This window comes from Phyllostomus hastatus, unplaced genomic scaffold, assembly GCF_019186645.2.
Source record: "Phyllostomus hastatus isolate PE091 unplaced genomic scaffold, TTU_PhHast_1.1 phas_scaffold_39, whole genome shotgun sequence".
NCBI lineage: Eukaryota > Metazoa > Chordata > Mammalia > Chiroptera > Phyllostomidae > Phyllostomus > Phyllostomus hastatus.
In genome coordinates this window covers 14,655,294-14,680,631 of record NW_025334028.1, presented here as the reverse complement: position 1 = coordinate 14,680,631, position 25,338 = coordinate 14,655,294, and the positions used below count along the sequence as shown (strand labels likewise).

The 25,338-nt window shown below is 36.8% G+C and overlaps 1 protein-coding gene across 6 annotated transcripts in view; it reads right to left on the bottom strand.

The window, feature by feature from the left end:
* Positions 1 to 25,338, bottom strand: part of CCSER1 (coiled-coil serine rich protein 1) — a 1,274,087-nt gene that overhangs the window by 832,309 nt on the left and 416,440 nt on the right. For all 6 annotated transcript variants that reach the window (XM_045820200.1, XM_045820201.1, XM_045820199.1 and 3 more), the window contains one exon: positions 18,717 to 18,924. In XM_045820200.1, coding sequence (XP_045676156.1) covers positions 18,717 to 18,924 — 208 coding nt within the window. The remainder of the gene's footprint in view (positions 1 to 18,716; positions 18,925 to 25,338) is intronic.

Sequence of the window (25,338 nt, the reverse complement as noted above, 5' to 3'; positions counted from 1 at the left end):
CCTGTTCTAGTTATTTGCTTAGTTTGCTTTTGTTTGTTTTACGTGTGGTTGTTAATAACTGCTAGTTTGCTGGCATTTTACTGTTCATATTTTTTATCTTCTTTTTCTTAGATAAATGCCTTTACCATCTCATATAATAAGGGCTTGGGTGATGATGAACTCTTTTAACTTGACCTTGTCTGGGAAGTGCTTTATCTGCCTTTCCATTCTAAGTGATAGCTTTGCTAGATACAGTAATCTTAGATGTGTGCCCTTGCTTTCCATGACTTGGAATACTTCTTTCGAGCCCCTTCTTTCCTATAAGGTCTCTTTTGAGAAATCAGCTGTCTTATGGGCATTCCTTTGTAGGTAACTGTCTTCTTTTCTCTTGCTGCTTCTAAGATTCTCTCCTTATTTTTAATCTTGGATAATGTAATTATGATGTGCCTTGGTGTGTTCCTCCTTGGGTCCAACTTCTTTGGGACTCTTTGAGCTTCCTGGACTTCCTGGAACTCTATTTCTTTTTGCCAGATTGGGGAAGTTCTCCTTCATTATGTATTCAAATAAGTTTTCAATTTGTTTTTCTTCCTCTTCTTCTGGCACCCATATAATTTAGATGTTAGATGTTGGTATGTTTGAAGTTGTCCTAGAGGTTCCTAAGCCTCTCCTTTTTTGTATTCTTATTTCTTCATTCTTTTCTGCTTGAATGTTTCTTTCTTCCTTCTAGTCTACACCATTTATTAGAGTTCCAGTTTCCTTCCCATCACTATTGGTTCCCTGTACATTTTCCTTTATTTCACTTAGCATTGCCTTCATTTTTTCATCTAATTTGCAAACAAACTCAACCAACTCTGTGAGCATCCTGATTACCACTGTTTTGAACTGTACATCTGATAGGCTGGCTATCTCTTTGTTGCTTAGTCGTATTTTTTCTGGAGCTTTGATCTGTTCTATCATTTGGGCCACTTTTTTTTTTTTTTGTCTCAGCATTTCTCCTACGTATAAGGGGAGGAGCCTTAGGGATTCACCAGGCTGGGGCAAACCACGTCACTGTTTTGTGACACTGTATGTGGGGAAGGGGTCTGAGAGGGAACAGTGGTGCTTGCTCTGCTCTCTGCCAGCTTTTATTCACTACCCCTGCTTCCCAAAAGCAAACTGGGCCCTTCTGATGCTGATTCCCAGGTGGGTGGGTTTGTGCATGTTCTAGGACCCTGTGGATCTCTCCAACAAACTCTCCTATGAGGCTGGGGGTTTCTCCCACTGCCACCTCAACCCCCACTGGTGTTTTCAGTCAGAGGTTTGAGGCTTTATTTCCCTGCACTGGGACCCTGGGTTGTGTGGTCCATCTCACTCCCCAGGTATTCCTCCCGGTTTATCTGCACATGAATGTGGGATCACCCGCTCCACCACCTGCTGCCTCATGGGGTCCACCAGCTGCAGCCTTGGGCACCCCGGTCCTCCACCACCACTTTGCTGCAAGTCCTCTCCACCCCACCTTCCTGTCTCCACCCCTCCTACAAGTCTGAGTGAATGTTTCTTCTTTAACTCCTTGGTTGTTGGCCTTCCATACAATTAGATTTTTCTGGCAATTCTGTTTTGTTTGTTTGTTTGTTTGTTTTTAAATGTGTTGTTGTCCTTCTTTTGGTTGTGCAAGGAGGCAAAGTGTATCTACCTACTCTTCCATCTTGGCTGAAAGTCCACATTTTTGTTTCATTAAACTACTTTACTGGTTTGTCTTTCTAGGATAAAAACAGTAAATTCTCATTACAAGAGAAAATAACATAAGCATAGAGGTGTTCAAAGGAATAGTTAGCTGTCTCCATCTACTCCCCTATTCCTTCTTAGGTAACCTAAGATACCAGCTGGATGCACAGCCTTCCTCATGTGTGATGCTTTCACAAACAGATAAGACATAGAAAAATATATACACACAAATAATAATATATATAATGTTTATAAAAATTTATCCAATATTTATGACTGCAATTTGCTTTTAAGAGTATATCTGTTCTCATTAAATATAAAAACAAGCATACAAAAATGTGCATAGTTCTGATAACTGGAAAATTGAAGCAACATTATTTTTTAGATATATGAACTAGAATTCCTGAAGAAATCTATGTTATATAAACAAATAGGTTGTCTGGTAAGTAATATATGGCAATTGAAAAACTTGTAATGTATGCAAACAAATCACTAATAAACTCAAAAGTAATAGACCATAATTTCAGCAGAAAAAGTATAGATGAATGTGATAAATGAACTCATTCAATATTACTTCTACAGTCATATGAAAACATTCTTATAAAGGATACCACAGACCTAGAAAGTCTTAATTCTAGTATTAGCACATGGGTGCATTATTTTATTATATCCTAGTCATCCTGAAACATGAAAATTATAATTCTAAATTTACTTTGAAATTACATTTACTTATACATTTATAATTTTAATTTATTTGTAAATTATTTGTAAAGGAGAAAATCTGGCACATGCAAGTTGAAAAGAACCTGAAAGGTCTGAGATTTTACTCAATGAATATAAATTAGCACATGACAGTTTCACTAGCAGAAGGCTTGACTCTTGGGTCAGGCACACAGGCACTTTATTACTGAGGATACAGCAGGCTGTATGAGCTAAATGTTTTCTTTAGCTCCACTTGTCCACCCAACCCCCTAAATTCCACTGGGGGCTATGTGGAGCAATCCAGGTGTGTGTGGCATATAACCTCTGTCATGATTACAGAACCTGAACTTAAAAAATCACAATCTTTCAAATGTGGTGCCCACAAACTGCCCAAACATTGTCCTAGAAGGAGACATTATATTTATGACTCTGGTCAAAATAAATTTGTCCTCTGCCCTAGAGGGAGATATTATCTTTATCTTCCAAGTTCAGTCAACACGGGTTTGTCACTAAGTATAACACATTTAGGTTATTTAGCATAATGGGTTCTTCTATGGGTGTTGGTTTTGCTGTTATTTGATAATGTCTAAAGTAATTATAAAAATTAAATATTGTAATATCTGATCTGTGTACATTTATGTGTCAATTTACTTTTTTCATGCCTAATAAGGTTTTAACACTTTTATTTTTCTTTCTTTTTTATTGACACTTCTAAAACAAATCTTTACAAAAATTCAGAAGTAAATGAATCAATTTTTTATCTTGTAAAATCAAGAAATCAGGATTAAATTTTATAATAATCAATCAAATACTCCATAACAACCTATAGTTAGTTATTTTAAAAATAAATTTGACATTTATTTTGACAAAATTATTTCTCTTCTTGGCAATATCCACAAACTTTCTTCATGCACTGAAGAACATCTATTCAGCCCCCCTTGACCTATTGTTGTGCTAGGTGCTCTAGCAAATACAGACAAAAAAATGTGGTTTCTAGCTGAGAACACATGCACTGACCTTAAAACAACTAAATTATAATGCAGGGATGTGAATGATTAAATGCATGTTAAAAGACAATAAGAACATCAAGAAAGACTGATTAAAGGGGTAAAGTTTAAGGTTAAGATTTTACACATGTCGAGTGGGAGGACAAAGGTATGTCAAGGCCCCGGGTGTAAAATGTGCATATCTGGAAAATGATGAAAAGGGCACAGTGACCAGAGCAGATCAGGCAAAGACATTAATTGGGAAATAAGGCTGAACAACCACATTATGCAGAACTTAGGCTAAGGAATGAGGAGTTGGACTTCATTTTCTATGAAAAAGGGTTTTCTGGCATTTTTTTAAGAAAAATAGCACAATGAAATAAATAAGACTGGATTAGAAAAGAGAAAGGAAAAGGATGATAGTTATTCTCATTTTTTTTTAGCTCCGAAGTACTACTTACTAGTTTTTTCACATCTCTCTCACTCATTTGCTTTACTATGCAGTACTTATTTATTTTCTCACATAATTTTATTTAATTCTTCATTCTACAGTATAGGGAACAAATTCAGAGACATTAAATAACTTCCTCAAATGCAAATGCCAGAGATGGGATTTTATCCCAAGTCTGTGTGACTTAATAGCTACTCTTCTTAAACACTTCTGGTTATGAGTCTACTGTAATATTTCATATAAATAAGGCATTGGAATTTTGAACAAAAACACTAGTTATAAAAAATTAGAGTAAATTATGCAGTAGGAAGAAAGGAATTTAGGAAAAGAATAGGATTTAGTGACACACTGGCTAAGAAGAAAGCTGTGTCAAAGTGGGGCTGAGTTTTAAGCTTTGGTGGTGGGAAAAATAGTGGTGGAAATAAGATGGAAATATTTGGGGGGAGGGAATATTAATGCTAAGAAGCATCAATCATGAACAGGCTGCATGTGAAGAGGGTTATTTAAGAAAAAAATCAGCATGTGAAGGGACTGGGCCGAAAATACAGTGCTTTCTTTCATTCACTGATTTTATCCTCCCTTCTTTTATTTGAAGGTTTGTCTTCTTAAAGGATTGACTTGTCTGGAAAATTTTCATCCAAAATCTTAAGAGTATAAAATCACACCTATGTTGTCATTATCTTAACATGTTCTTTTTCTAAAGAAAGGACTTCATTATTAATCTAATCTAACACACTATTCTCCTTACTTCTGTGGAAAATCTATGACAACCTTTTTTTTGTTTAAGAATATTTCCCCCCTTTTCCCACTCTTTGACCCTTTATTTTCACTAAATCTGTATTTTTTTTAAGAAGCAGCATAATATAGTGGTTAAGAGTACAAGTCTTAAGTTCTTGGCTATTTAAGATGCTAGCTTAAAATACCTAATGACTCTGATTTCCTTACCTACGGGTGAAGGAAAATATGGGTGATAATAAGAACACTATTATCGTAGGATGTCAGGAGGATTAAATAAGATAATATTTGTAAATGGCTTATAACAATGCCAGCACATTGTAAGCACTATATGAGTTGGCTGATTTTTTAAATAACTCTGCTTCTTCATATACCTTACCTCTGTTCCCCCCTTCAGACCCACTTATTTCTTCTTTTCTCTCTTAATTTTCCCTATCATTGCCCATTTCATGAATCACAGAAGGATAATGAATCACATCAACATTTGAGTGTATCTAAGCAAACAAATTCATAAATGTAACTCGAGGCATGACTTTTCATTCTAGCCTCTTCTGTCTTCATGACTCATTCATAAGTCATATATGCATTAGCCACTTGGATAAGCCACCACTACCTCAAATCCAACATAAATTAAATCAGATTTTTGTCTCCAGAAATAGAATTTTGAATCTTTCCCTTAATGTTGGGCAGTGCTATTCTTCCCAAGTTTATAATACAAAAACAATCTTTAACATGTTTTCTCCTCAATCCTTCTCCAAAATCAGCCATTAAGATCTTCATTTCAATTTTGATATAACTTTCAGACCCCCCTTTTTCCCAGATACGTATTGACACTAACCCACTCCATGCTCTTACTACCTCAAACCTGAATCACTCTAATCTGACCTTCATTCACTCCCCCCACAATCTTTACTCCAAGTAAATCCCACCTACGGAAACCAGATTCATTTCTGGACAGGACTCTGCTACTTTCACAACATACTTCTGTACAAGATATTAGCATAGAATTAACTTAACTTTTTGGCCATTTGACAGTAAAACCATTCAGGGAGAACTGTCCCATTCTTCCCACCAGTACAAAGGTGTCAGGCTTTTTTGTCACACGTGCAGATGAATGTGTAACAATACACAGCCAGTATCTGCTTTTTGATCAACATTGTAAGGCTATGGCACTTCCTCAATGGTCCTTCATGTACTAGTACAACAGACAAAGCCATTAGGTTCCCTGTATTGAATCTGCTTTTCGCTTGGTTCCTTCTCTTTGGGATGTTGGCTGATATATAAGCTTTCTAAAGCTGTCATAACAAAAGAGCACAGACTGGGTGGTTTAAATAACAGAAATGTATTTTTTTCATAGTTCTGGAGACCAGCAGTCCAACATTAAGGTGTTGGGAAATTTGGTTTCTCCTGAGGTCTCTCTCCTTGGCTTACATATGACCATCTTTTTTCTTTGTCTTCACATGGTCTTCTCTCTGGTCTGTCTGTTTCCAAATTTCCTCTGTGTAGGTGTAACCCTAGTGACTTTCTCTTTTGGTATAAGGACACCAGCATATTAGATAAGGGACCCATTCTTATAACCTTAGTCATTACTAAAAAGGCCTTATTTCCAAATACAGTCATTAGGTGTTAGGACTTTCACACATAAAATTTGAGGGATCTATCTATTGATCACTGTTGTAAGACTATTGGTGTACTACTCCCTACACCCATAGAGACTTCAGGCTTTAAGCTTGACTTTATTTTCTGAATATGAAAAACATGTATATGCTTTTTCTGACAGCAAGTCCTGTCTTTCCTACTTCTTTGTATTCTTCCTTCCTTCCTCTCCATTCATTCTTTTTGCAGCCTCAGAGACCGTTATTAAATGAATATCTGTGGAAAAACTACACAGAAGATTATGAGCCCTGTATATATTGAATTATATAAGTTATAGTAAGGGACCTATGAAATAAAATGCCACATATAAACTTAATACAGAATCTAAAAAAGAAACACAAAGCTCAAGCAGTTAGTCAATAAAACAAAAATTATCTTAAGAAATGTAAGCACAATTAAAATATCATATAAAATATCTTATTTTAAAAGTGTTTTATTGTGCCCATCTCTCTTCATTTAGATTCTGAATACAGGCATCATTTTTCCCCCAAATTATACTTTTCACAAGCCAAGTAACATTTATTACTTATTGGTTGGTAAGTTTCTTTTTTCACCCACATTTCTTACTATCTTAAACTTCCTTTACTTTGCTTCCTAAAGTCTTAAGATAAGGATGTAAGTACATTTAAACTTGTCCTAATCAAGTGTAAAATAAACTATATCTAGGTTTTCCTTGTTATTTACCTATGCCCCATCCTACAATCAATTTTACTTTTATTTTATTTTAAGATTTTATTTACTTATTTTTAGAGAGAGTAAAGGAGGGAGAAAAAAAGGGAGAGAAACATCAATATGCGGTTGCCTCTTGTACACCCCCTACTGGGGACGTGGCTTGCAACCCAGGCATGTGCCCTGACTGGGACTTGAACCACAGACTCTTTGATTAGCAGGCCAGCACTCAATCCACTGAGCCATGACAGCCGGAGCTATTTTTACTTTTAAAGAAATATTTTATATACAATTTGGAATACTAATACTATTTTTAAAATTGTCAAAAATGGATCTCATTTTTTACAATGATTTATCATTACTGAATCTTCATTTCATTTCATTCATATTACTTAGCTTAAAAATATACAGCATACTTTTGGAGGGCAAAAGCTATGTTAGTTTGTGTTCCAATGTTTTATTTTAATTTTTAGGGCAGAGTTTAAAGAACAGTTCTAAATAGTATGAAATAATAGCAATGGCTAAACTGATCAATAGTCCTTGGTGTTCACAAGACCCTGCTAAAAACGACACACATGGGTCCTGGCTGATGTGGCTGAGTTAGCTGGAGCATTGTTCTGTAAACTTAAAGGTCATGGGTTTGATTCCCAGTCAGGACACACACCTAGTTTGGGGCTTTGGATGCTGGCTGGGGCACATATGAGAGGCAACCAATCACTGTTTCTCTCTCACATAGATGCTCTCTCCCTCTCTCTCCCTCCCTTCCTTTCTCTCTACAATCAGTGAGCATATTCTCAGGTGAGGATTAAAAAAAAGCAATCAACATGATCACATGCCTATAGCAGAGGAAGAAAACAGTACAGAACCAATAGGGCTATTATTCCTTAAAGACAGACAGCAGTGGAGTTGCCACTCCTGCCCCTCTCTCACTCAGTAATAAAGGTCCATGGTGCATGTGGCAGGTAGTCCACTTGACTCACTTTGTGCACCATTAGTAAAGACTCAAAGAAGGTTATAATCAGGGAAATAGGTGTTAAACTACCAGGACCTGCTACAGGAATGGTAGTGTTAAGGAAAATAATTCTCATTATAATAAGATAAGTGCTCTTAATTAAAGCTAAATGCTTGCTTATTTTCCCATGAACAGGAGTTCAGTTGCAGGGAGAGGTTGGATGAGCTGAAAGATCATGGATGTCTGATGCATTGATGGAAAAATATCAGAGGGAAAAAAACCATTTACATTGGGCTGTGATTTAAATAAAAAAGATGTGTGTGGTGGGGTAGGGGAGGAGGTGGAGAATATTGGGAAATTATAAGTCCTGAGTGAGCAGACACACTATGAGATTTAAGGTGGAGTCCAGATCACTCCCGCTCTATTTGGCCAAACAAACCAAGAATTCCCTTAAGGTAGTAAAAAGATATGAAATGCCCTAGGGTTAGTCAAAAAGACAGAGAGGCTTGGGTCATTGAAAGGCAATCTATTTCTGGTCAGTACACAGGAAACAAAGGGGAAAGTCAGAGCCAAAAGCCTACAGGAATAGTCAGTTAAGTAAATCTAGTGAAGAAAAGCCCGTAAGACCACAACTCAGAAGTAGATTGTGAGTACAGAGATATGCCCTGGTATACCTTCTAGGAGCATTCCATTATTTTTGGAAAGGTTGTGTGGATCTTTAACAGAGCCAGATCTAATATCACAAGGAGGAAGCAAACAGATGACTAGTATGCATATAGGGTGTGTGCTTTTTGGACCTATTTTAAAGAGCCTTTCCAAAGCTGCTTTCCAACCCAGCACATGTAAATACATACACTCAACAACCCCCAACCCACACTGGAACCTGTGCACATGCACACACATGCACGGGAATACACACATGTACACCTGGCATCCTGGTGTCTCTTCCATTCTCTAATATACCAATATTCTCAAATAAACATTTTAATTTCTGTATTGTGTAACTATCTTTCAACAATAAATTCCTATATGTGCTGTATGGATAGAGAGATAGATGTTATCTGTGGGATTTTTGCTCCCAAAATCAATTCCAACAGTTTCTTGGCCTGTGGTAAGTGCCTTTTTTGGTCAATTATTTATTAGTAAAAAAAAATTGTTTTCTTTTCTGAAGGTTTCTTGAAGGAAAAATATATATATAACTTTGGTAGGTACTAAGTAATTTGCCAGGAATATGAATAGTCTTAGATATCAATTAAATAAATAGAAATGTTCAGAAGAAACAATTCAAGAACATTTACAAGCTGCAATCATCTCTCCAGTGGTAGTTACATTTGACCTGTCCCCAATCAAGGACATTTCTGAAGTCATTAAATCTTTTTTTTCAGTAATGTGTAATAAATGAAGAAGCTCTAAGATATTAAAAAATCAGCCACAGGTTTCAAACAGCCTTAGGTTTCAAACACAACAGAGGTATGTTTGAACAGAACTTTTTGTACATACTTAATTAGACCACAGCTTGTCTATAACCATGTGTCCATGGCAAATATTCAGGAGTTAAAGGAAAAAAAAACATGTGCAGACTGTGAGCTATATTTAGAAAGCCCTAAATAAGAAATAAATACCATAGTATAATTAAGGTAATAGTGGATAATAATTAAATTTCCCCTTAGATTACATATAAAAGTGCCACCTTGAGGGAAAGCTAAACTGTTTGGGGGAAGATATAGAAATACTAATAGTGTTTGCATGTTGGCTGCAAACAGAAGCTAAGAAAATCACTTCAATAACATAGAATTCCTTGCAAGAAAATCATTTTAAAACAGACTTTTATTTCAGCAAACACTAAGAGAGAGGAAGGAGCTAACATTTATTTAGAACTTTCCCTTGCCAAACACAATTGAAATGTAATCTTCATGATAAAATGTATAAGAATTGTTATCCTCTTATTATATGTGAGAAAACCTAATATTCATCAAAGAAATTAAATAAATGTGAATAAAATAATATTCCTAAATTGTTATGTATCTAAGATTTGAATTTAAGTTTTTGCTTAATGGCAAATCCATGATATTTATTTCACTAGAGGTCCTCAGACTTTGTGGTAATAATAATAACTCATACATATTTCCTATTGTTGTATGTCTAACATTGTTTCATGCATTGCAAGCATAGCTACACACTTAATGTTCTCAACAAATCTAAGTAATCTGTTAGTATTATTATCTCTGAGCTTAACTTGGCAGGGTCATTCAACTAGTAAGTAAAGAGGTGGGATTTAGATTGTATATTCTAGCTTTCAAAACTAACACTCTTAAATGCACAGTGTCTTCCCATGATACTTTAATCACCTCTCTCAAGTAATATAAAAGGCATAAAACAAAAAACACATCTGGCCTGCTGCCTGTTTTCTACATAAAGTTTTATGGGAGTCCAGCTCTGCTTATATGTTTACATCCTAAAGCTGTTTTCTGATTAAAATTTGGTTGAGTGGTTATACATAGACTAATGTGTAGATTTTTCTTAGTAAATACACATACAGTCAACCCTCTGTATTTCCAGGTTTCACATCTGTAGATTCAATCAGCTGCAGATCGAAAACAGTATTTTTCATCCATGGCTGGGAGCCTGAGAGTACAAAAGACATACTGTATGCTTTTCTTTGCCAGTTTATATAAGGGACTTGAGCATGCACAGATTTGGGTAACCATAGAATCCCAGAATAAATCCCCATGGGAATTTTCCCCTAAGGGAAAACTTAAGTTTCTGGGGAGTCAAAAGTTATGCGTGAATTTTAGACTGCATGGGGTCAGAACCCCTAACCCCAGCATTTTTCAAGGGTCAACTATAGCCTATTCATTTTCTCATGTGTTATAAATGCAAATTGAGTCATTTTGTTTTTATTAATAATGAGTCATCTATGTATAGTCTACTTTCACTTTAAAAAGCAATAACAAAACAATTTATTTAAAAGTATATTTGAAATAGTAAACATCTGTGTTTCTACTAGTAAATTTATGCTAAAATAAAGTCAATAGCTTTGTCAAGTTTTCATTTTCATCCAGGTCCAAGTGAAACCATTAAGAAACAACTGCCCTCCATCCACTGTAATGAGTCACTAGGTGCTAAAATCCTTGTCCTCATCTGTAAACATGTATCACTCTTGAGCAATTGCATTACATTTTCTAAATCTGTATCACCATCTTTTATGAACCCAGTAATTAAACCCAGCATTTTCACTGTAGTTAAATATTACTTTGATTTTGATTTTCAAACAGAAACAAAACATATTCCAGTCAAAATGCATCTCCTAGGAAGGCAAGTGCCGGCTTTCCATGTACCATTTGCTCAGTGGCTTCTGCTCTCTCCCTCCCTCCCCTGACAGAAGTGCTAACTCTCTAAGTACCCCCTGGAGACCCTGTAGGGTGCCATCTGCTGTATATCTGCTATGTTGCAGCCTGAAATTCTCAACGCCAAATTTAACTCATATAATTACATAACAGTACGTGAACTGTATTAAACAGAAACATTAATGCTGGATTCATGAAGAACATTGAAAGTTAGACATCCATAGCAAAACCATTCAGTGGTTATTTGACTAATCACTGAATATGATTATAACACAAATAACCACAGCATTCAGGTACAGTAAGAGTGGCACTTACTGTTAATACTGTGGGTTGCAGATTTTTTATTTTTTATTTTTATAAGCATTAAAATAATGCACATGACTAGCAGCTAACATAAGTATACTTAACCATGAAGGAATTCTCTGACTGATAGGTCCATACTTTCTCACAGTGGTCCCACTCCACTTTTATTTCCACATCAGATAAACATCAGAACATATACTGACAGCAAAGAAGTAGCCAAATATTTCTCCAACTTTCATTGTCAGAGAGATACAGAAGAAAACAAAATATCCATTGTGGAAAATGTGATGTATAAACATGAGGCATTGTATTAAATAAATATACGATACCCTGCTGGGAGAGTAATTTAGTATACCATTTGGAAAAGCCTTGCTAATATCTAGTACTTTTGAACATGTACTTATCTAGTTATTCCACTTCTGGAAGAGACCAGATTTTCCTGGAGAGGAACAAGCACCTTGCCCAAAGTCACACGTGCCTAGTGAAAGTGAAAATTCAAATTTGAGCAGTTTGTTCTAGTATAGACTACTATATCATGATCACTATGTTAGAATGCCTTTGCAATGTAAGTAATAACCTTAAGTAACAAAAATCATATTTTTAAAAAGAAAAATAATACCTCACTGTGGAGGGTACTATTTTATTATATGTATTAATTTATTGCTTTTATATAAAATGAATTTTTGGTTATCATTGTTAATTAACCTAATAAAATCTACCATCTCTTTACAAAACTAAAACATATTTTATTGGGAATGATATTTTAAAAATTTTTCAAGACATGCATTATTCATTTTCATACCCTTAAAATGCATACATCAATGCCTTGTAAACAAATAAATTAATATGATGACTGAGCACCAGCTGGAAATGGTTATTGTTTCCATTTTAGGCTTTAGTTTACCAATTAACACTGACTAGATTATGTTAGGTATTGAAATTCATAAAGCCTAGGTAACATGGTTTGTAATTGATCAGTATATGACTGCTTATCTTTCCTTATCATGTTTACCTCTCACCATCATTCCTTAAGGTGGCTTTCTTGAAGCAATGTTTTCTCATAGCTTCTTGACCCTTCACTCTCAGTGTTCTTCCTGTCTGATTGGACAATCTTGTTCTTGAATACCTGATCACTGAACACTGGAGTATCTCACCCTGGTTTTAGATATAAGCTGTCTCTCCCATAGCTTTAAATTGAATCTATTTAATGATGAACACTCAACCCTGATCTCTCTGGGTTTGCAGACACATTAATTCAAATTTCTACTTGATACATATGATTCAAATAAGTGTTTTAAATAAGCATCCCAACCTTAACCTGGCCCAAACAGAACACTTGTTTTCTTCCAGCCTTGCTCCTTTCCTAGTCTTTCCCAGGCTCAAAACCTGACAATGACATCTGTCCATTACACAAACAGTACCTCTCAGCAATCAATTTTTTCTTCTTCTGTCACCCAGTTTCCAATTCCCTAGCAAGTACTGTTGACATTACTTCCAAAACATGTCACACATTTTTCCTTTTCTCTCTCTCAACTGCTACCACCATGGTCCCCATGATTTCTCACTTGGAAAAATCCTACTTCTATATTGACTGTAAACAGGAAATTTATATAATGTGTAGTAACTCTTTTGCCAAAAATTGTCAGGCCAAATGTGCTGCCACAATTGAAGGTTCAGAAAAGCATAAATAGCAACAATAATTCTATTTTCAGTTTCATTCGGTATAGCTCTTATTAACAATGATTAATACTGAATTATTCAATAAATATAAGACTGTCCTATTAAAGACAATTTACTGGTATATTTCCAAATGTTTATGAAATTTCAAATGTTGTCCACCTACCGAAACACAGTAATAATCACACAAACAATATAACTGCAGCAACTCATGCTCATGAGTACCTATACCACACTACCACTGTGGTAACTCATAACACACATTGTATTGGTTAATTGTCCAAATAATCCTATGAGATAGTAAGTAATGTTGCCTATGATGAAATAGAGACTCAAAAACCTTAATCAACTTGTGCTAGCTAGTCAGTGGCAGAAGTGAGTCATATGTAAATCTCGATATTCCCAAACACCTGTGATTTTCACCACTATAGTACACTTCCTGCAGCGGGACCCTGTGAGTGAGATGAGGCTGGGGTTAGGGAAGAATTTTTCTCTAACTTTCTCCCAGAGAACTGTTGAAAGTTAAGATTGCTTACACAGCAAAAGAGTCATGGGATTATACTAACCCCCCACCTTCGTATCTACTTTACAGAGTAGTTTTATCTCCTCACAAAGAGCCAGACTTTATGTAGACAGAATATTCTTATCCAGAAACCCACCTATTCTCAGTAAATCTAAGACCACAAGTTTCCCAGGGAATACACAATGGGGTTCATTGCTGTGTATGAAGACAGTGGTATGTTATGTGTTTTAACTTACATTATTCTAAAAATGGCAGGGGGTGGGGAAATTAAGCTCTAACAACAATTTGTAAGAATTCACAACAGCACTCTAACTTGGTCTGCATAATAAAGCACTGAATCTTATTCAGTGCTGCAGAGAGCCTAGTTTAGTCATCAAAAGGTGAGGTTTTAGGGTATGTCTCACAAATCCTACCAACTGACAATTAAAATTGGAAAATCGTAAAGTATTGTCTATCAGCTATTTCAAGCTGAAGAAGGGCTTATCTTAAAGAGATTTGTGAGTATGGCATGGGGCTTTTGTCTGATACAGTGAATTCCTAATAAGGTTCACAGGGAAACTTATAAGAATTTAAGTGAATTATATTTACAGAAAGACTTTGTAGTTGGCCTTAAAAGGAAAGAGAATACAAAATTAAAAGAGACTTTTGGATGTCAATGGATACAAGCATAATTGAGGAGAAAACTATTCAGCTGTAAATATGTGCTAATTTTACACAAAAGAAAGTGTGACTAGGAGGGTAGAAAGGAGAATATAGAGGGAGGAACTAAAAACCAAGAAGAATTATTCTCAGACTTTAAATCACAGGTGGTAAACACAAGGCCTGAGGGGCCGCATCCGGCCCTCCACTTTGTTTCTACCCTATGGCAGTGCCGAGCTCTTTGCCCCTAGTTAAGGAGTAGTTCCGTTTATACAGTCCTAAAATTACATTTGGCCCTTTAAAGGCAGCCATGAGGCTGATGCGGCCCCCAGTGAAAATGAGTTTGACACCCCTGCAAAAGAACAGAAAAAAATAAAAGGAAATATTATAACAAAAACTATCCCTGAAGATATTAAACATCCTCTTTTATATAGATAACAGAATCATGTTTTAAAACATTAACAAGAGAAAAAAATCACCTTTGCTACAGTCAATTCTTCTATCAGTAATATTAAAGAATAAAGTGACAGTATGATTTCTAAGGGACCTAAGTCTATTTTTTTTTTTAATGTAAGGAGTTGATGCTTGTGATGTCTGGGGTTATTGGGAACATACATGTGCATTTTAATAACAGCAACTGGTCTTCAAAGAAAGGGGGCAATATTAGAGGGTGAGATTTCATTCAGATTATCCACACTTGATCCATTTTACAATTAAAATCTTAGATGTCAACTGAACACCATTACAAAAAATTTCAAGTAAGAGCATTTTCTAGCATGATGCTGGGTTCTTCTGCAGTTAAAAAATAATCTGTATATTAAAGTCAGACTACTATGCATCAAAAAATAAGTTCATAAAATAGGAATAAACATTACTGTTCTATATTAAAATGATATTTTTAATCTAAAGTTAATTGTTGGTATTCAACTCAAATATAGCAATGAAATGAAAATACCATTTTACCATTATACCACTGTACCATTGAAAATTCCTAGTTTAAACAATATTTCAATAAACCACTTTATTTAAAGGCATCCAGTATGAGCCTCTTATTATTAGAACACTTGTCTACATTAACCATAATACTGCTTTTCTTGTTGACAATAAAAAATTTAAGACTCCCTGTTCTCTGAATGGGCTTAATAAACAGATATAATTATTGCTCATTGTACATCATCTTTAAAAATCAATTCTCTTCAGTTTCTTCAAATACTTTTTCATGAAGAAAAACAGGTAAGTATAAAACACATAAGTATAAAAACAATCTCAATATATTCTGAATATTGACTTGATAGTGAATATAATTAAATAGCTTTACATTAAAAAACTGAGTGCCCTAAGAAAGCCTCCTGGCTCTTCCTGTCAGGTCTTCTTCTACTTCCCTTTACTTGTATTAATTTTTAAAATTAAAATCTAGACCAAAGAAAGATATAGAAAGCCAAATAGTTTAATGTTACCAACTTTAAGATTAATATCTTATTTTACTGTATTTTTTCCATTACCCTTTAGTCCCCTTATACCTCCTTCCCTGCCACAATCACACTGTTGTCCATGAGTCCTTCTACCTTTTTTGCACAGCCCCTCCACCCCAGGCCTCCCCTCTTAGCTGTCATCCTGCTCTTTATGTACGAGTCTGTCTCTCTGTTGCTCATTAGTTTAGTTTGTTCATTAGATTCCACATATGAGTGAAATCACATGGTATTCGTCTTTCTCTGACTGGCTTATTTCACTGAACATTATGTTCTCCAGGTCCATCCATTCTGTCACAAAGAATAAAACTTTTTTTTTTTTACAACTGAGTAGTATTCCACTGTGTAAATGCGCCATAGTTGTTTTATCCACTCATCTACTGATGGATACTTGGGCTGCTTTCATATCTTGGAGATTATAACTAATGCTGCAATTGAACATAGGGGTGTTTATGTTCTTCCAAATTAGTGTTTTGGATTTCTTCAGATATATTTCCAAGAAGGGGATCGCTGGGTCAAAAGCCAAATCTATTTTTAATTTTTGAGCTATCTCCATACTGTTTTCCATAGTGGCTACACCAGTATGAATTCCCACCAACAGCGCAAATCAGTTCCACTTTCTCTACATCTTTGCCGGTAGTTGTTGTTTGTTGATTTATTGATGATCAGCTGTTACTGACATAACAGCTGTTATTAAGTTTGCCTGTTCAAAGAGATTCAGACTGCATGTTAAGCCAAAGGTCAGGGAGATTCCACAAGACCATGAAGATGCTTATGTGGTCAGTGTAGAGACTATATAGTCATCGGATAGTGGTGGGTTAGTAAATATTTAACAAAAGGCTCACCCAAAATTAAATGCCCCAATTTATAGTGTTTGCCAATTTCTGTGGCATAATACTCCCATGTGGCCAATTTAAAGGTGCCAAAATGGCCTAACTGAATCTACAATTGGGAAATGTGTATAGTAGCTATTATATAGAATTTCCATATATGCACCCAATAGATACAAATAAGCTCATATAGTTAATAGTTAAATATAATAAAATAAATAAAAAGTGAGGTTTGAATTCTGATTATATTTTTAAAATTATAATTTGTTTCATTATGAGTGTATGTAATTTTCTATGCCTGTGCTTATATGCCAGCTCTTAACCATTCCTGAAATTCTGTGATCAAGAATAAGCACACCACTGCTGCACATCACTGCATATATTCTAGACAAAAAGACCTCCCAGTAATTGTAACTGGTATGAGATGGAGAGGTCACTGACAGCTTGTGCTTTAAAGGGATGATAACATGTGACTGAGTGTCCTCAACAGTCTGTCTCTTAAATATACTTCTCTCTTCCTGATTCCATTGTGGCCTCTAGTGGTAGGAGCTGGCACTTTTATTAGCAAAGTGTTAGAAAAGCAATTATCATTGATTATCATTGTAAGGTTAACCGTAATATCATTGATTACTCTTTTCACACTATTGTTAAGTATCCCCTATCGACAAAAAGAAATCGAATGAATGACAATGGCATATACTAAAAATTCACTAAACTGGAAGTCAGAAATCTGAGGCTGTTGTCTTGAATTCTAATGTATACACTTTTTATAAGAATCCCTGACAGAAAATCACTGGGGTGGTTATAAAATTACAACCGTAACACACTTGAATGTAAAGAACAGCTGGCTCCTGGACATAAAGGTGGAAGGGCCCGTTCGGCACTCACCAGCCCAGCACACCATCTGACGCACACAGGCTGTGGGGTGTCTGTGTTCGACAGGGAGGCACCAGTCAGACATCCAGAGTCCATTTCACTGGGTTTGTTTCTAGTGGAACTAAATGACCAAACCTTTATCGTATTGTATAAATAAGCCTCCATATCTTAAAAGTGAAGTTCATTTAATATCTCTATTTAGCTTTACAATAGCGTATAAACATAGCAGCCAATGCCTATTTCTTTTTACCTGACTTTTCCCAGTCTTGGTATCAATTATTCTTTCTCAATTCCTTCATGGAATATTAAAATTTTAGAGCTGAAGAGTACCTGTAAAGCAGAACTCCAAATCCTTCATTTACTATATGAGACAAGCTGAACTCCAAAAGGATACCTGCTCCCTGTCCAGTGTCATGCAGTTAGTCATGTTAGGAAGGACAGATAGCAGAGCAGGGCAGCGGGGAGGAGGAAGGCCTGTCTCGCCCACTGACACGGCAGTCCCGAGCCTGGTCCGGTGATATTGCCAGGTGTTCCACCATCCCAGGAAACACCTGCTGACACGGGAGGAGGGCAGTCCTTGAGATCTACACTATCATCTCCACTATCAGGGAAAGAAAGCCTTTGAAACCGTGCTTTCATCCCAAGGCCTGAAAGGCTGGAAGGGGACCATAGTGCCCAAAGAAAGAAGCCCATTGACACCTCTGGGTATCCATGCAACCTCCTGCCCCCACAGAAAGCTGGCATCACCTTTACCAGTCAATCAATATGTAACTCCCTCACCCCTCCTCCCACCAACTATATAAGTCCTCAGAACAAAGGACCCTGGGACATGGTGCTCTTGGCTCTCTGGCCTCATGGCCCCAGGCCACCTGGCCTCTGGCCAGGTACACACTTGTTACTTCGGCTCTCACCACCCCTACACTTGACACCTTGGCCTTTGGCCACCCTTATCCTGCTTTGCCCTGAACCTATGCCTTTCAGTGCCCCCATCCCCAGGTACCTTAACTAGGCCCCTTCTCTCCCATGAGAACAGATCACCAGTAAACCCTGCTTGTACGCTAACAGACTCGCCGATCTATAATTCTTCACTGCATGGTGAAAAGAACCGAGTTTCTGGGAGTTTCTCCTGTAACAGTAACAGAACCCAGGACTAAGCAGGCCTACAGACTTCACTGTTGACTAGCACTGAAAGACATTAATCTCAGAATAAACCATTACCTCTTGCAGAACTCTCTTCATCTTTAATAATAATGTCTTGACAGCTGTGCAGTCCTGTAGCATCAGTCTGAAAGGCAGAGAATCTATGCCTCCATTCTCTTCCACACCTTGCAGGGGCCAATCTGCTGATGGACTGCTGGGCATGCGGCTAATGTGGGAGCACCTGGCTTCCTGATCGATGTCTCTTGTTAATTTCAGTGAAAGGTTCCTGATAAGGAAAATAATAAACAAAAATTACAATGTAGCATATTCACAGCAGTATTTTCCCTGTTGTCTATCAATGTCATTAGTGAGCTAAAAAACATTTTGCCTTGTCACCCTCAGGTTTCTGATTAGTCTTTGTAACATAAGCCTTTGTAATATTCTATATCTATAACTCTTGTCTGTACACAGAAATTTTTCTGTAAGGTGAGCTGTTATATATCACAGGGCTATCTCCCAGTGTTCAAAATTCCCCACCACTCCATAAAGTAAATTGAGCTAACATTTTATAATTCTTTTTAGTTAGCTTGCTTTTTCTTTTGAAACTGTTTACTGGTGAATCTAAACATCTAATGAAGACTGACAAAGCTCTTAGAAACTATACTAATGTTAAGTTCAAGGCTAGTTTCAGAAACTTCTGAGATTCTGAGAATTATAATTTAACATCTACAAATCTAAATATGTGCCATTTTCACATATTTAAGAATGGGCTACATACAGCAATACATTCACCACTTGTTTTTCATTTGAAAATTCTGGATCTATTCTTAGTTCCAAGAAGACAGAATGATGGCCTGTTTCCACAATGATGGAAAATGTTTATGCTGCTGTGTCCAGCACTGTGACAGTCGCTGAAGCCTCAAAGATTAATGGGATTGGGTCACTGACCTTAAGCGTTTCACCACAATTATTAACTTCTTAGTAGTTGACACCAAAAAATAACAACTAATATTCTTTCACATGGATTTTTTATCTCCATGAAAAATAGCTAGCTACAAGATCATAGGAATCCAAACCATTCTTAATTTGGCTGAGGCAGTGAAACGGGCTATTAAACAGGGCTGTTAATTTAGCGGCACTGGCCAGCACAGCCATCCTGTTCTGTGTGTATGGTCTCTGTGTTTCTTATTGGTTAATGCCTATGGTTTACAATGGTTAAATATTGAGAATACTGATGGTTTTAACAATAGACTTTTACTGGGCTAAAATTACCAGGGAGTCTCTGGATAAATTTACCTAAAGAAAAAAGTCCATCTCCGTAGGTGACAAGAAAAGGAGAAAAATCACTAATGTGGAGCCACAGTTTCTCCTAGCAGAGACAGCCCACAATAAACCCAGAGGGCGGAGCTAGACTCAGGTCCTCTTCTGTCCCCCCACTAGCAGGATTCACCATGCAATACAATCAGGTGTTTGCTCTCTCTGGCTGCCAACTCGGAATTGTTATAGTTTCAGGATATTGAACAAATGTTCTTTACATCAAAACAATCCCTTAACTTGGCCAAAAAACAAAAAGTAAGATACTGAGGACTGAAAGAGTGGCTCATTAATCATCATAACTACTGCAAATAAAAACAAAGACAGTGTAGTCACCACTGAGCTCATTCACACACTGTTCACCCTCTGTTTCAAATGCCCTGAATCTTCCATAGAATTGTTCAGTGGCATTTACACCTGCCTCCTTGCTTATGATGCTGGCCAAGTCTTTAAAATTCTGTAACATTTAGATAAAGTCAAATTGAGACTAAAGAGTCTTTCTCCATCCATAAGTACCAAAACAACAAAGGTTTTCAATAAGATTAAAATCAAAACTCACAGATGTTACATTAAATATATTCTTGAAAAGTTTCAATTTGATAAACTTAAGAGTTTGAAGCATTTCTTAAAGCATATAACTTACATTACTATGGCTAATTGGCCTTGTACTTTTCTCACTATCCTTTGTGTGAAAGGCATTTTCAACCAAGCTAGTTCAAAAGTTCTGCTGCAATTCTATTTTCAGTATGATAGACAAGTTTAATGTGTGTGTGTGTATGTGTGTATATATATATAAAACATATATATCACACATATCATATATACCATATATAATATATATTTAAAGGCTTTTTCCTTAACAGAGGGAAAAATAAGAGTATTTTCATATTTCATTATTTTGGTATAACTAGCACCATGACTTTTAATACTGAGAAATTTTTTCCCATCCACGTGTGCTCTTCAAATCATTTGAAAACTTTCCAATACAATGGCTGAAATACAAGAGCATGAAAGTTTCGAGGACTGATGCTCTTGGCTGTCACAGGAGCTACTCCGTACTTAGTGCACTGATACCTTCCTTTCATTATAGCAAATATCTGTGGCCATAAGGGATCTCAAAGGTTTACACTTTATAATGTGGCTATGATTTCTGAACTGGATTTCCAAAGAGTGGAGGTAAAAGTAATCTCTATTTGCCCAGCATAATAAATATGCATATACATACATCTGCCTTCAAAAGCTTCATTAAGTAGATTTTCAAAAAGGGCCAGGTTATTTTAGGTATATTAAATCTTGGCTTGACTAATTCTAAGACAGGCACAAAGGTATAAATGTATATGAATAAACTGGTATTCTATAACATAATAAAAATGGTCTGTTAAAGGAACTACAACAGCCTATTGTAGATAAATATCTATTTTTTCTCAGATTTTCTATAAAAATACATTGTTTACCTGAAAGTGTCATTTTAGGAAAAAACCTTGTACCTCAAATTGTTTTAAATCGGATACTTATCTGTATTTTTAGAAAGGATGGAACCAGCATCCACCCCTGCACAGTAGCCTAACAGTTGTAAGAACTTGTAAACATGTTACATTTACATTACATATGAATATACATGTCAGAGAATTTTACACTTCCTGAACTAATGGATAGAGGGAAGGGAAGATATGGGGGAAGGCAAAATAAAATCCAAATATATTAACATAGCCAACAAGGTCCTTCCTAATCTAGCACCTCTCTACCTCACCATATCTCATTTTATAACAACTGCCTCCTTGTTTTTTGAGTTTCAATTTCATTGGCCTTCTTTCAGGTCCTGAAATGTTCAGATCTCCATCTTTTTTCAGGAACTCCACATATGTTGTTCTATCTGCATGAAAGTGTTGCTTATCTACCTTCAGATCTCCCTTGAAAATAATCTCTTCTTCAGGAAATCTTCCTTTGTATCTCTAACATACACAGGTTCCTCTTTTCTATGCTAAACCTTTCTTGGTAGCATTTATCACAGATGCAGTTAAAAAATTAATTTGAGCAGACCTCTGGGAATACATTGGACTGAACTGACCTACACTTCATCTCCTGTTCCAAACACAGAGAAATGCTAGACAGCTTATAATCTCATTTATTTTTAAACACATTACAGTGCATGATAGAAAGACAGAAACACTTCCAGGTGCCAAAAGCACAAAATCAAAACAGCAATAATTATATGAGTTGGCACTGCGGTGGTCTCAGGATGTGAACCTGGGTTATGGCCTGGACAAACAGAAGCTGCAGTTTTCATGCCTGTGCAGACACAGAGAATATCTGCCAGAGACCAAGAAGTCACATACTGCTGGGAGACACGAGCATTCCAAACTTTAACAAAGCTTCAAAAATCAATCTGATCAATTTGTAAATTAACTGCCTGCTAAAACACTCTTTTTTTTCCTCTAAAGGAAGAAACCATAAAATTCAGACTCTGAAAAATATGACATCCACGATGTCTGACAAAAATTCAAGCGAACAGACATGCAAAGAAACAAAAAGCAGTTCATAGACACTGTGAGATGACCCATATATTAAAATTAGCAGGTGGGGATTTAAAACAACTATTATCAACATGTTCAAAGCCTTAAAATAAAAAGGGGACATAAATAGGTGGTTGGATATGAATATATATATTCTTTCATATTATATATATATATCAGACATTGTTAGCTGCCTGCCCTAACATTTATTTATTCCTATCTCCTTCCTGCTTCTTTAAATCAAAAACAAGCCCTGGCTGGTGTGGCTCAGTGGATTGAGTGTCAGTCTGTGAACTGAAGGGTTGTCATTTCGATTCCCAGTCTGGGACACTTGCCTGGGTTGTGGGCCAGGTCCCCAGTAGGGTGTGCGAGAGAGGCAACCACACATTAATGTTTCTCTCACTCTCTTTCTCTCTCCCTTCCCCTCTCCAAAAATAAATAAATAAAATATTTTTTAAATAATTAAGAGTAGATTTTTTTAGATTTTATTTATTTATTTTTAGGGAGGGAAGGGAGGGAGAAAGAGAGAGAAAAACATCAATGTGCGGTTGCTGGGGGCCATGGCCTGCAACCCAGGAATGTACCCTGATTGGGAATCGAACCTGCGATGCCTGGTTCGCAGCCCGTGCTCAATCCACTGAGCTATGCCAGCCAGGGCTAAATAAAATATTTTTTAAAATTAAAAAGTAAAAACCAAGAAACTCCCTAATTTGTTTAACTGCTGGCTCTCTTATGGCTTCAAGAATTAACAGGAAATTGGGTGGGGGTTCTTCAAGGAAATATCTGGTAAACAGAGACACAGGAAAAGAGACAGCTGTCTTTCCTGTAGATGTTGCTTTAATGTGATGTACTGCTTGGAACTACTGATGTACTCTGCAAATAGGAAGACTCAGCTGTGGGAAAACGAAAGAGAAAAACATCGGGTACACCTGCCTCTTTAATGAAGCCATTTCCCTGCATTACCCAACACTGAAGACTTACTACCTCCAGATTTCTTGTCAGAGAAGATAACATATTTTTTTGACTCAAGCTGAAAGCACTCTAATTAGTACAACTAGTAAAGAGTATATTTCAATAAGGACATTAAACCTAGAAATAAAAGTAAGATAATAATGAACTGTGTTAAGTGTTTGTTTAATGGCTATATTTGAGACATGTTCCAAAGAAAAACGAATAGTACTTTTCTTTCTTGCTCATTAATGTATCCACTAAAGCTTGCACAGTTATGTAATACTAGTAGCAATAGAATAATCAGACTTAATACTAGAAAAAACACTGTAGTCCACCTAGTTTAACATTCTTACTTAGCAGAAGAGGAAGACCAAACCTAAATTGATTTTCTAACTGTCACACAGCGACCAGATGTAGCATTCTGATCTCTTGACTTGTAATCCAGCATTCTTTTCTCTGTATTGATTCATCTTGTTAGGTAGCCACTGGGAATGAGTGGCCAGAGGGGAAATACAGGCAGGGCACTTGCCATTACAATCTAACAAAGAACTTCATACTGGAGGCTGGAAGCAAAAGTGTTACAGAATGGACCCGTGGTGGGGAACAAATACTAGTACCAAATGGATTCCCCCTTTCTCCCGGGGTCCCCCTGTTTTAAGTTTGCCTTGCCCACCGCCAGGGAATGACACCTTCAATGTCAGAGATTTGTGAAAAGGAAAAGAATTATTTATTCAAAGGTTGTACAGACTTAGAGTAATGACTTAATGTCTTCATTAAATTCCAAAAGTCCCTTAGGATATCCACAAATGCACACAGTCTTTTCTTCCTCTACTGTCCAGTCTGGGGTACCATATCTCAGGAAAAGAAATAAAAGTCTGTGCTCAGGTAGCCCCCAGTCCTTCCCAGTCATCTGTGCTCAGCCTCCTTCAGTTCTTGGCTCCATCAGCTGTGTTGCTGCCATGATCTCCAGTTCTTAACCCAAACCCATGTGGCACCTTCTCATGGCCCAACAGCAAGAGTCCTTTCACCCCTTTCGTTCCCACAGCATCTCTCCTGAATTCTTCTGAACCACTAAGAGAGATCTCTGCATTGCTGCTATATCTTGCTTTCTGGCTTCCTAAACTGCATGGCAAAGGAAGCCCCAAAACTGCATGGCTTTCCCTCTCTCACCAAGCTGGGTGGGTCCACCCTTAGTCCAAAGTTGTGTGACCCCCTCTTACTCCAAGCTCTCACTCAGGCACTGAAACCAGGGGGAGCTGCTTCCCAATTACATCCTGTGTGGAAGTCACTCCCATCTCCCTGTCTCAAAGCATGGCCACAGCTATTTAACGTGTCCATGAAACCAATTAAAGGTTATAGATATGTTAAATGACCATGCCAGAGGTTAGCTGCAAAGCGGTTGCTGTTCAAAACAGCTCTTGATGGCCCTGTTCCATGTGTCCTGTCCCCCAGCTCAGACTTCTGGGGTGAGGACATCCTATATTTTTTTAATATTTCCTAGACACCCTGACTTCTGGACTTTATTACAAATCCCTATTTGGGGTACCCCTGGCTGTGCCCTGTTACAAATCCCCCCTTTCAGATATACAACCCCTTTATATTCATATAAAGGACGATGGACAAAGGTCTCATCTTCTTGTAACTACTTCTGGCTGGACATGGATGTCATCCTACGTACCCTTGGGTCAGGGGTTCACTGAAAGAGTAGTGGGAGAAGCATAGAGGGAATCCTTCCCATAAAGAGAAGAACCTTACAGAGTCCAGGTCAGTTGGCTGTCACTGGGAAGTATACCCTGTTATAAAATGAAGATGTGTCTCACCAGTTAACTCGGCAGTCCTGAACTCAGTTTGGTAAGGTTGCCAGAAAATTGCCGGGTGTCCCGACCATTGCAAGCAAAACAGCGCAGGAGGAAGGGAGAGTC